Source organism: Camelina sativa, unplaced genomic scaffold (genome assembly GCF_000633955.1).
Source record: "Camelina sativa cultivar DH55 unplaced genomic scaffold, Cs unpScaffold00543, whole genome shotgun sequence".
Taxonomy (NCBI): domain Eukaryota; kingdom Viridiplantae; phylum Streptophyta; class Magnoliopsida; order Brassicales; family Brassicaceae; genus Camelina; species Camelina sativa.
In genome coordinates, this window is record NW_010921723.1 from 81528 (window position 1) to 94606 (window position 13079).

General features: G+C 37.1%; 1 protein-coding gene across 1 annotated transcript; it reads right to left on the bottom strand.

The window, feature by feature from the left end:
• Nucleotides 1-1135: 1135 nt before the first annotated feature.
• Nucleotides 1136-8718, bottom strand: LOC104773439 (DNA ligase 6-like). Its single transcript, XM_019242662.1, is given in 20 exon segments — nucleotides 1136-1441; nucleotides 1838-1937; nucleotides 2095-2183; nucleotides 2262-2423; nucleotides 2531-2592; nucleotides 2702-2736; nucleotides 2830-2879; nucleotides 3362-3469; nucleotides 3639-3798; nucleotides 4041-4106; nucleotides 4192-4289; nucleotides 4596-4643; nucleotides 4758-4889; nucleotides 4968-5070; nucleotides 5651-5747; nucleotides 5840-5942; nucleotides 6031-6112; nucleotides 6207-6324; nucleotides 6451-8133; nucleotides 8136-8718. Coding segments are annotated over 20 exon segments (4185 nt in total).
• Between the last annotated feature and the right edge of the window lie 4361 nt (nucleotides 8719-13079).

A 13079-nucleotide genomic window follows, 5' to 3' on the forward strand; every position in this document is an offset into this window, starting at 1 on the left:
TTAGAAAGAATTGAAATCAAATCAGTAATTGTTCCTATTAAGGAAAAAAAACAATCCTCACCGCCGGACAGAATCGACAGCCACCGAAACAACTCTTGTTCTTAGTTCGCCGGCAGCTAACTCTGAAGTTCGCCGGTTGCGGAATCGACAGCCACCGTTTCTACTCTTGTTCTTACAATCGACCCGCCACCGAAACCACCGAAAACTACTCCCCGAAATCAACCAGCCACCGAAACCGAAAACCAACCACCTCCGATTCCGAGATTAATCACACACAGAGACCGAAAAATTTTACTTCTTCGCCGGCGGTACCAAAGGTTCTCTTTTGTTCTTGGTTGTAACGAAGGAGAAAGTCAAGAAACTGAATGTCTTTTTTTTTTGGTTATGTTTCAGTATTATTAGTTTTAGGGTATTTAGTATTTAATTCTATATTTTTTATTTCCAATTTCAATTTTTGTTGGCTTTTTGGTAATTTAAACATAACATTGTGTCAATCTAGTTTTTCTCTATAGGAGGATGTCAATCTAGCAATATTTTTCCATTTTTGTGTCAATCTGGTCTATTTTCACTTATTTAACGTAATAAAAATGTTTTAAAATTAGGTTTAAATTTTTTTTTAGGTTTTGGCTCTTAGTTTTATATTTAAGGTATAGTTTTGACTTTTGAGGGGTAGAATTTAGTAATTTGAATTTAGGATTTAATTTTGAAAGAAAAATTTTGAAATATAGTGCTATTTTCAAAATTTTAGAGATATTGTGCTAATTTTTATGCCATTTATGAGAATCTTCCAAAAATTAATGATATAAATTGACATTTTCAATATTGAGTAACACGATGTTGTTTTTGATATTTTTCTAGATTTTAGTTTCGTATTGTTGTTACCAGTAAGACGTGCGTTCCGAAATCAAAAGAGAAAAAGTGATGCAGATACATAATATATACATATTGGCTAAACATTCACATAGTTTAGGAAGAAACATTTACACATGCTTTTTTTTAGTCGTATTTACACATAAGTTTACAAACCGATTAGAATAGAAACCACAAAAAATATCGGCAACTAATTTAAACACCCTTGCCAAGAGCTTGCTAGCCAAAACGCCTAAACGAACCAAAAGCAACTAGGAGCATGTTACTATTGAGAGACGATGTTCATTTTTCTGGTTTGAGCATGAAACATCTCCGCGATATCTGTAGCCGTGCTGCATTCCTCAGGATTTCTATCTGTCACTTTACGAAGAAATCTCGGAAACCTAACAGAAATCCCTCGAGATGGATGGACTAGACCTAAAGCGGCACTGTGAACAGGCGAGACCGTGAAATCTGCACCTCTGATTTCCCAAACAACCTCTGCGGAAAACCACATGTCAGGTGTCTCCCCTGTTCTGTAGTAAGGCGGCTTTTTCGCAAGGATCTTTTCCCCGGAGTAGAATTCTTTCATCTGCAAGATAAGCATATTATTGATGATCCTCGATACTAGAAAGTAGTAGAATCACGCTTGAAATTGTTCTCAAGTCACAATTGGGAGACGAAACATAGACCAAAACCGAACCTGTGAACCAAAATGTATGTACTACACGATCTGTTTCATCATTTTATAACAAAGGTTAAAAAAAAAGAAAACCCGAAAACCAAACCCCAATCACATCAGACCGTACTGAATTACAATTGGGTTCTACTGGTTTCAGCTTCTATAAAACTAACAAAACCGAAACTGAAAACTACCAAACAATAAACTAGATGTCCACCATTAGTCACAATGTTCGAATTCATAAAATTTATCATTGAAGGTTGGATGAATGGAGAAGTGCGAAAGTGTAGCTGAGCTTTTCATTACCTCGATGTAAAAGGCATCAGAAAAACCAGACATGACACGACATACACTTTGGAATTCCTCAGTCTCAGGGTTGAAGCAGGCCATAAGGAATGGACTATACCTACACACAATAACAGAAAAAAATCAGAATTAATCAAGATGCATTTGAAAAATTACCAGTATACTAATGATTACTATTGAGCTTCAACGCTACAAGGCCTATTCAAACATTTTTCTTTTCAGTAAAAAGAGAAAGTTGGGAAATATAATTTTACTACCATCCTGCTTTTCTCCCGTTGCCATGCCAAGCACCTATAGGAACTAAATCCAATGTGTCGCCCAATCCATCCACATAATCTCGCTTAACCTGAACCAGAAAAAAATAACACCATCTAATCCATTCCAAACACATTATGTTTAGTAAGATAATTTACAGCAAAGAGACCTTGAGCCATGAATCAGAGCGCTTTGTAGGGTAGTATCCAGCATCAACATCTAAAGACTTGACCATGATTCCTTCACAAGATGAATGAAATGCTTCTTCGAGAAAAGCATTTATCCTACTCAAAGTGTCTTGATTATTCAAAGACGCTTCTTCTGCTCCCACCTATTAAACAATGATCGAATCAATGAAAACACCAAAACACTTACAGAAGAAGGTTTCACAATGTTCTGGCCTATAACTTTGAGGTGAGAAGCTACCGTAGCACTTACAGTTATTTCCTTAGCATATTCAAGATAACCTGGTCTAGTCTCAGGGAAGACCTCCTTTAGACCTGAAAGTTTGAGCATAACCAAGTAAGACAAGAGTGTGCATATATGAACCTGGTAGAGAAAATAAATGCACCATGTTAAGGAAAAAAAAAAGAGAATGATGGGAATTACGCCTTCGTCTCTCACGGAGGGGAAGAGCCAACATCCTGCATTGATACACGAAGTAAATTACAACTCAACATATAAGTTATTAGGATAAATGCAAATGAAAATAAAAATAGTGAGTAAGAGACTCATACTGTTCTCCATTGACGAACATAATATCAAACACGAAGACGCATACTTCAACCTGCAGAAAGCCATTAGAAGAAAATAAAATATACATCTAGAAGAACATATTGAAAAACTAGAAAAATGACAATGGACTAAGAGCTTTGTATGCAATGGATTCAAGAGGACGAAAAGGAAAATCTTCTTTAGGAAATTACCAAACATACTAAAAAAAACAAACAAACAAAAAAACTCCTATTTGCCTGGCTTTGTTGAGAACTTGAGTCGTAGAGACTAAAATGCACAACGATGTGAACTTCCATACTAACATTCAATTGGAAATGGAGTCTAACATCCTAAACATAAAAAATTTGTCCCCATATCCAAGCAATTATAAAAACATGAAATAAAACAGGTGACAGGTTTGTACCCGTCACAACAACAAAGGACAAGGGGCAATAACGTAATTAATAAAGCCAATGAGAAAACTGCTGAAATTTTTGACATTGATGCTGATAATCATATAGTTGTTATAAGGTTGTATGATATTGTGTTCAATACCTTAATACTTTCTGTAGTTATCAAAGCATCTTTGCTCCCTCTCTCTCTTGTTGATAACTCTTGGAATGACATGAGTTTGTTTCCATTCAATCTATCAGTGGCAACCACCTAAAACCATAAAAATCCACTATACCATGTTTGAACAAGAGAATTGATGATAAACAAGTACTGGTTGATTTTGAAAACCAGCAAAAGGTCCCTTGCCTCGTTTTCCTGTGCCTAGAGGGGTTTAGATAGATAAAGAGGTATATAGTGAATCATATGAAAATTCTCCTACCTCTGCGTCCAACATGAATGTCTCAGCGACATGGCAAGAAAACCGTTTTATGACATCAACCAGATCCGGAAATCTGGATGTTGTTTCGTCCCCATTCCGAGAAAAGATACGCACAGTACCATCAAGTAACTTATGGATCTGGGCGCGCTGGCCATCATATCTGAAAGTCATAATTAGGCATAATAGCAAGGTGATTCAGAAAACACGGAAGATAAGTGGAGATCAATCGAGTGCAAAGACCATGGAAATAATATCAACTCTACCGTAACATTTAATGGTATCTAACAAAATGCAAAGAAGATTCAAGGGTTGCGAGTCGAAAGAAATAAACAGACATTCTGTTTACAATCAGAAATTTATCAGTTTCTAGCAATTTAAGAGAAGTTCTTGAGACAAACTTACTTGTATTCACAAGTAAAAGCCTTGTCTTGGAAGAGGTTATAAAAATCTTGAACCCCCTTAGCAATTCTGAAAAACAGTAATATAGGCATGAGATCAGCAGTTCTAATCATTGTCTTGCAAACAAAGATGTCAGGTGGATCTCCACAATTACTTTGCAAGCATGGGTTTTATAGGTATCCCTGGGACCATTGACAAAGTTGACGTTGAAAACTCAATGTCTTTTTCCATGAGAGAAGGAACAACCACGTCCTGTTTGGAAACAAATAATGAATAATGTATTGATATTGATGTCTCTACTTGAAAGCTTTACTATACTAAGTAGGACAAAGAACAAACAGTTTGAAGTAAACAGCTGGAACTCATTTTTTTTTCAGAAAACAAAATTTTAAGAAAAAACAGATTCATGTATTTTCACAAATTCACCCTAACGTTATTAGCCGTAAAAACAAAAATTAATGCAAACAAATAAAAAAGTAAAATACTAAAATGACGTTTTGCATGAAATGGCAAAGCAAAAAGAAGACGGGAAGGTAAAAGTTGACATTTAAAGCTAACCAGAGAAGGAAGAATGTTGTAAGCCTCAACTACTGCAGCAGAAACACCCTGAAATTTTGAAGTTTCCTCATAAACTTGGATATGAACTTTTGAAAACACACTTGACTTGGTAAGTGACGAGAAAACACTTTGTCTGAACGAAGAAAGGAAATAAAATCAAACCTCAAGTTTCTCTCTGAAACTGCTTTCTGATGGTTCTTTGTTATGGCAATTCCAGAAAGAATTCATAACGATTGCTTGCCCGAGTGCAGGCAAAACAGTTCTCAACATAGCGCCAATCCTTAAATTACGGGCCTGAACAGGGACATCGCTGCTTGTAACACGGAAGTTGTGAACAATATTATGAAAAAATTATCTTCAGGAAACTCTTACCAACGTTCTAACAAGAAATTTGATCTCTTTTTCTCTACAAGAGCGCATTAGCTTCACGATGAGATTTTTCTTTTGCCTAGTACTTCCAGTACCTGTTTGCAAACTGAGGAAAACTGTTAGGATCTTTCTAGAATAACTTGATGTAAAACAATTTCCGGCTAGAAAACAAAGATCATTATAATGATCCACTAACAATGAATCTGTCCTTAGTTGGACGAAAGCTTAAATGAATTACCAGACAGAAATCACATACTGTTCTGCTCACGTAGAGTATCTGTCAATAACATTTAGCATTTAAAGATAGCTTAAGAGTGTCAAAATCAACACACAAGGTCATCTAAATCTGTCCCACTTACTTTCAAGAACCTGAATAGTTATCTGGAGACCACATAAAATCATTTAATTTATTCCAGCAAATCCTCATTGTCTTAGGCATCCATAGTACTTATACCTATATATGCATGAAATAGATGTAAAAAGAAGGGAAGCCACCAACAAGACCAATATAAAATTTAGAATAGAAATGCTGTTATATGTATAAAGGTCTTTAACAAAGATATTCGTTATAGCCATTTTAACAGACAGATGAACAAGCAAGTCCGAATATTTTCATCTTCAAAGAGACAAATTATCATCAGTTTAATAGCTATTTTGTAGTACGAATTACCAGTTAAGCTCTTTACCTTATCTTTAGTAAAGTTGAAAACACATCTCTAACTAGAAGTGGAGGTGGAGGAACCAGTAGCTTTTGCGTTTGTCGACATAGCTGAGCAACATCTCCTGAGAATTTTAATATTTAAAGCCTATTTCAGCAGAAGGAAAGGAAAGAATAACAGCCAAAAATTAACTGGATGGCATAGAATTGTCTTCACCAAGATCCCCCAGCCTATTATACATATCTCTCACAGTAGATCGACTTATTCCACATGCTTCTTCCAATGCAGAAGAGATTAGGCTTCCACCAATGTTAAGCTCCTGCACCCACAATTAATACATGATCAGTAATTCTTTTTCATTTTATTCAAATAAAACGAGAAGAAAAAAAGATAAAACTTAAACTGACAATATTCTCATGGTCAGCGGCAATCTTATTTGTGCAAAGATAAACAGCGGGCAGAACATCTTCTGGAGAGAGAGCCAACAAACTGATAAATGAGATTTATACAGATATATAAGTTCCAGTCATCATTGCTGCAGCTTAATCAACAGAGTGAACCGGAAACAAAGAGAGTTGGCAACCTTCTAAACATGTTGCAAAGCATAGACATAGCTTTGATCTTGCCCTTTTCACCTTCAACGGAAGCAAATGTTCGGACAAGGTGTATATATGGAGCTGGTTGTCCCTCCCTCCAACAAGCTGCAATATACCACCAAACACATAGAAATTTAAGTTGGCTGAAAATTCCTACAACACTGCAAACTCTCTAAACTTAAAAAATCAAAATAGTGAAATTTTTATAAGTCTGCATATAACTACACCAACCGTGCTCTTTAGGTTTATACTTTTCCGAAGGTAGAGATACATAATTTTTGTCCACAATTTCTTCTGCTGATGTCTGCACACATATGTTAACTTCATATCCTGATTTTTCTGGTGCCTTTTTGTTCTCCTGAGAGGAGCATGCTTGTGGAAATTCCGGAAACTGGATCGTTTTGCTAGAGAGTCCTCCCTCACCTGCATGCTCACCAGGTATTTCACTGGGTTTGCTGTAATAGATGTCCAATGCCCGATTTATATCTCCTTTAGCCTCATCAATGATGGACGCAACATAATCTCTTAAACATTCATAACCATTGACAATATCAATAAATTGATCTGTCACTTCTTTGTATATTTGTGTCGCATCATTGTGGACCATCTTTTTATCAGTATTGCATCCTTCAGCCTCTGAACAAACACCAACAGAATTAGATCCACTACCCAAGACCTTATTGAAGAACTTAAAAATGGTTGGCTGCCTCGGACCAACTGGTTTCGATTTTGGATCTTTCTTGGCCTTCTTGTTAGACTTACTACTGCCCGAGCTTTTGCTTCTTTTCCCAGGAGAAATGGTACCCTTTGTTAAATTCATTTTTCTTGGTGAGTCAAAACCTTTTTGAATTGCTCGAACATCTGGACAAGTGCTCTTCACAGGATTTGGTTGCAAGTCGGTTACATCGTCATCAAACGAAACAACCTGATTTTCGAAGGAAGGCGTGGGGAGAGAGGATTGCTTGTAAAGCTCTGCTTCACATTCATAAAAGTTACTTACGATTTCCACAGGATCACCAGCATGCTTCTTAATCAGATCTAACATCTGCTCTTCAGTAACCCAAGCAGGCAAAGAATCACGTACTTCTACCAACAATCTTTCCGTCACAGAACTAGGAGCTGTATCATGCAATAAGGGTCCTGTAGATGATGAAACATTATCTCCACCGTCTTCACATACTTTTTTCTCTTCCCCTTCGTAAACATCTATGTCATTTTTCTCATTCTTCTGGTAAGATTGGCGATAGAAACCCAATAAAAAATCCTTCTTGTTTGCCATTTCATCTACCAATCCTGAAAAATGTTTCTGCATCTTATTAACCTCCTTGCTATCAAGCTTCTCGATATCAACTCCAACAGTAGGAATAACTCTTTTAGGTTTCAAGAACTTAATGTACTCTCTAAGTTCATCATAATTCGAATGCTCACTATACGGTACAAGATGAATCTCCATTGAATCTTTAAACCTAACCGCAAACTTATTCCGCTTCACTTCATAAGTCCACCCTGTAGGCACAAAACCTACAACTTTATCATACCCTTTCTCAACCATAATCTCATTCATTTTCAAAAAATTCGGCCTAAAATACGGCCAAGTCTCACCCAACACATTCCATCCCACAACATGAACATCGCTCTCATTCTCATCCTCTGTAAACATTCCATCCTCTCCACACCCCAAAACCGACAAAATCGAGATCTTCCTCGCATCCACAACGATTTTCCTCTTACATCTCCTAGCTATCTCAACCAAAATCTTCTCTTTACCAACAATATAAGTAGCAACAAGAAACAAAACCTTCTTCTTCGTATCCACACACTCCTCACTAATCTTATCTACCACACTAACCACATAACCAACAGATTCCTCTTGAGTCGGGAAAACAAACTTAGGATTACAATAAGTAGTATCCAGAACACACCATCACATCCAACAAAGCCACTTAGAGACGAATCAAATCTCATCTCATCACAGAATCGAAAATCTCCAGTATGAACATACCTCTCAAATCCACCATCCTCCAATGTGACTTTAAACAAGAACTGTACCGCTCCAGGACAGTGATTCGCGTCAATCAAAACAACTTCAGAGCCATCGATCACAACGATTTGTTGCATAGGCAAAGCGAAGACGAACTGTGACGGAACTTGAAGGACTTGTTCAACGAGACGAGCGGTTTTGTGTGAGCAGAAGATAATTCCTCTGGACCAAGAAGACGAGAGGCCGGAGTAATGATCGGAGTGGAAATGCGAGAGGAAGAAGGCGAAGGAGGAGGATGAGGAGGAGGAGGAGTGTTGTGGGAAGCGGAAGAGGTCCACGATAAAATTAGTTTTGGGGATTCGTTTTGATTGAGGGATTGAAAGAGATGAGAAGGGTGGTTTCGGTGGGGGGAATTGGGGAGAGATAGAGGAGATTGCTGATGAGTAGAGATTTGTAGAGTCGATGTTTAGGGTTTCTGAGTTGCCGGCGATTGTGGTTACGCCGGAATCGGAGACCATGATGAGGAAGATGGAAATTGGCGCCAAAATGCGACGGTTTAGGGATTGGAATTATTAGGGTTTGCCTTCGGAGAAAAGTAGAAAAGGAAAGCAGAGTGTCATTGTGTGATTCTTCAGAACTGTTAACAATTTAAGTCAAAAAATAATAATACACATTTTACTCCAAAAAATAATAATATATACGAACAATTCTCGTAAATACTTCAAATTGAACTATAAAATCTAATCAACCCTCTAAACAAATAATCCTATTCCATATAAAATATTACACAAAATACGATTATATTTTAATACAAAATATAATAACAGAATCTTAATATTAATTTGTTATAACCTGAAAATGATTATCCAAAAAATAGTAATTATTAATTTATTAGATTACAAGAAATCATTAATAAAATAATTTCAAAATTATTTAATAAAATAATAATAAAATTTTATCGAAATTATGTAATAAACTAATTAAACAGATTCTATTTATTGTTTCAGAAATCTTAGGAAACAATAACAAACTATTTAGAAAATTATAAACTTAAATTTATTTATAAAACTAAGATTAAATATTTACATATCTAAATCATTTAATAATAACAAATATATATTAAAATTAGGATACAATATTGTTTATATTTTTAAAATATATCTATATACTTATTTAAGCTACGTTGTTAAAAATTTAACCAGTTCTGATGTGACATATTACGAAAATGCTATTATATTTTAATTATTCTAATAACTAACAAAAGAAAAGTTTATATTTGTTTACAAAATAATAAAACTCTATTTATTGTTTCATAAATCTTAGGAAATAATAACAAACTATTTAATTGCCTAAAACTTAATTGTTTATACACAATATTCACTATATAAACAATACTAAGTGTATAATATTGATAATATACATATCCTAATTGTAATTTTCACCTATAAAATTAATATACAACATGTTATACCAATAACTTCAATTTGTAAATTTGGTATATTAAGATTTCTAAACACGATCACATCAATTTGTAATACCAAATGACGGGTCAATACATGTTTTGTTGGATTTTTTTGGCTTTACCGAATGTATAATTAACGAATTTGATATTGCACCAAACCAAAATAGTAGTACCAACTACGGGTCGAAATCAGAGTATGACCTTAAGTAAATTAAATATATGATTTTATAACATGTATAGAATTAATAAATTTTCTACTATTATTTTGTAACAAACAAATCCAAATTTACATAAGTATTTCCTCATGCTGGTAACATTTTCTACAAAATATTAACGTGTATTTATGAGTCGGGTAATAAAACGGGTAATGAGACGGGTAACGAAACGCTCAAAAATTAAATTAATATCCAATACTCGATCATTATTCATGGATAATATAATTATTATACCCTTCACTCGATCCTAAAGCTGCAGGTACCTTTTTTCGGGACGGATACAAACCGAAAAACGGGTGTACGGAGTATTCCAGCCCATCTCTCTTGATATTTGGTCGCTTAGGGGTGGTTGGTTGTGCGACTAAGTATCAAGATGAGGTGGTGCTCGGGATGCGGGTTGTTGGCTCCGGTTGTTGTATTTTTGGTTTTTCTGATGTAATTTCGTTGAGATTGTAACGATTATGACATTTTGAGATTAATAAGATGAGTATTTTTCTTTATGTTTGACTGTTGTTGTCATGGGAAAAGAGAAATAGCTCGGGTTTCTATTTTTGGAAAGTTTCCATAAATAGAAAGTTTCCACAAAAGGAAGGTTTCCATAAATAGGAAGTTTCTAAAATGGGAATGTTTTGTGGAAAAGTGAGGTAGATCTAGCCGGGAGATACTCGTTGGCATCAGTGTTTGTTTTTGCTCTAGGCCGTGTGGGCCCAACTCACGTGATACCGATAGCTCGATGGACTTTGTGGCCAGAGAGTGGGAGTGGTATGTTGCTTCGGATGACGATCCGAGAGCGCGCTTGAGGGTGACGACCCAAGAGCGGGATATGTGAGGCTCCCTGGATACCGTAGCTGTGAGCCGAGGCTCGGCAGTGAGCCGGTATGTCTCGAGGGTTGCGACCCGAGAGCGGGGGGAGTGTGTGTGTGTGACTTCCTGGATGCCGTAGCTTAAGGCGGTTGGCCTGATAGCGAGCCGGCATGATTCGTTGGTTGCGACCACGGACGGGGGAAGCACTGAGTTGTGAGCAGATAGTGTTATGATGCGAGTATATTGGCTAGAGGGAGACCTCGAGGGTCAGTCGGAGGTGTGCGGGCTGTTGCGACAGTGGCACGGGAAACCTTGACTGATGGTGTTTAGTCCGGTCTGGGGACGTGCGGGCCGTGATGACGGTGGCACGGAGGTCCTTGGCAGATGGACGGTATTGCGGGATTCGGGGACGAATCCGTATTGGTGGGGGAGAATTGTAACATCCGCGAACCAGAATTTGGGATTTTGGAAGGAGTGTCGATCGACACCCTAGTGGCATCGATCGACACCACTAATTTCTGGGTTCGACCGGTTTGATTTAATTGCCGAATTGGTTCGGTTTGGTTCAATTAAAATCCCTAAGTCGAGTTATAAGTGTCTTAGGACGAATTTTAGGGTTTCAGAGTCTCATTTTGTCGCCGTTGAGTGAAAAGAAAGAGAGAAAAGAGAGAAAAACGTTTTCTGAGATTTCTGGGCTTGTTCTTGGTGATTTTGGAGAGATCTGAGGCTGTAGGAGGGTTAGCTGTTGCTGGAATCGAAGGGGAAGCTTCTGGAGGTGTTGTTTTCCACGTTTCTCAATCCAAACTTCTTGTTCTTGAGGTGAGTGCTTGACCATGGTTGATCTAAGCATGAGATCTCTCTTGTTTGAGTGTTTTCCTTGCTGTTTGTGTTGTTTTGTTGCTTGGGTTCGTTGTTTGTGTGATTTCTAGTGAATTCCGAGATGGATAGACTTGATTGGAGTCGATTTTGGGTTGATTGGAGTCGGAGTTCGTCGCTGGGATTCGCGCAGATCGTGTCTGCAGAGGAGGCATCGATCGACACTCAGGAGCATCGGTCGACACCAATTTGATGGGCATCGGTCGACACTGTTTGGCATCGGTCGACACCTTGTTGTAGCATCGATCGACACCGTTTGGCATCGGTCGACACTAGTCTTATCCGAGACTTGTTTTTCTGGTTTGATGTATTGTTGTGTGTTGTTTGTTTTGCTTGAACTTGAGGGTCTCATCTGCTTGTGTGTATAACCCAGTAGATGGGAGGATGGCCTCACTAAGTATTTATGATAATACTTACGCATCTCAATTGTTGTTTGTGGTGTGCAGGTAAAGGAAAAGTGTGATCGTGGAATCAAGGGCTATGAGGAGGAGGATGTTCTAGAGGCTTGATTGATTGTGGTCTAGCTGTTGTTAGGTTGCTAGATTAAGTCAATGGAACATTATAGGATGTTAGCTTTTGGTTAATTCTTTATTTGGATTATGCTGTTATTGAGTTTTGGTTTATGGTTGTTGAAATTCTTTTGGTTTAATGGAATTTGTTCTATTTGGTTATTCCGCGGTTATTGATTGTTGCTAGGATGTTAGTGGGTATGGGACCACTAGTAAATTAAGGTATTAAAAAAAAAAAAACGGGAAGGGTTGTTTCACAAAGTACCCACAAAAACCTGAAATGTACCTACAAAACCCAAAAAACCTGAAATATAACTGTACAAACAGTTGTATAATCTAACAAATTCAATAAGAAACAATGAACTAAATGAATCTCAGCATACCATGTCTCGCAAAACAAATGAAACTGAGTATACTATGTCTTGCAAAACAATTCAAACACATACCATGTCTCGTAAAACAAATGAAACTGAGCATACTATGTCTCGCAAAACAATTCAAACACATACCATGTGTAACATCCGCGAACCAATTTTTAAGGTTTTGGTGTGCGTGTCGATCGACACCCTTGGTGTATCGATCGACACCATGTTTTTCTGGTTTGGTCCGGTTTGTTTTAAATTGCTGTTTGGTTCGGGTTGGTTCAATTAAATTCCTAAATCGTTTATAAGTGACTAAATGACGAAACAAGGGTTTTGGGAAAAGGAGTTTTGTGTCGCCGTTTGTGTTTTTGAGAGAAAAAGGAGAAAAGTGTGTTCTTGAGTTTCCTAAGAGAGATTTTGTGAGATTGATGGCCACTCTTGGGTTTTCTGTTGCTGGGAACGAAGGAGAAGCTTCCTAAGGAGTTGCTCTACCGTTTTTCAATCTTTTCCTTCTGTTTTTTTGAGGTGAGTGCTTGACCATGGTTGATCTAAGCATGAGATCTCCTTTGTTTTGTGTGATTCCTTGTTGTTTGTGGTGTTTGCTTGCTTGGGTACTTTGTATTTGTGATTTCTAATGAATTCCGAGATGGT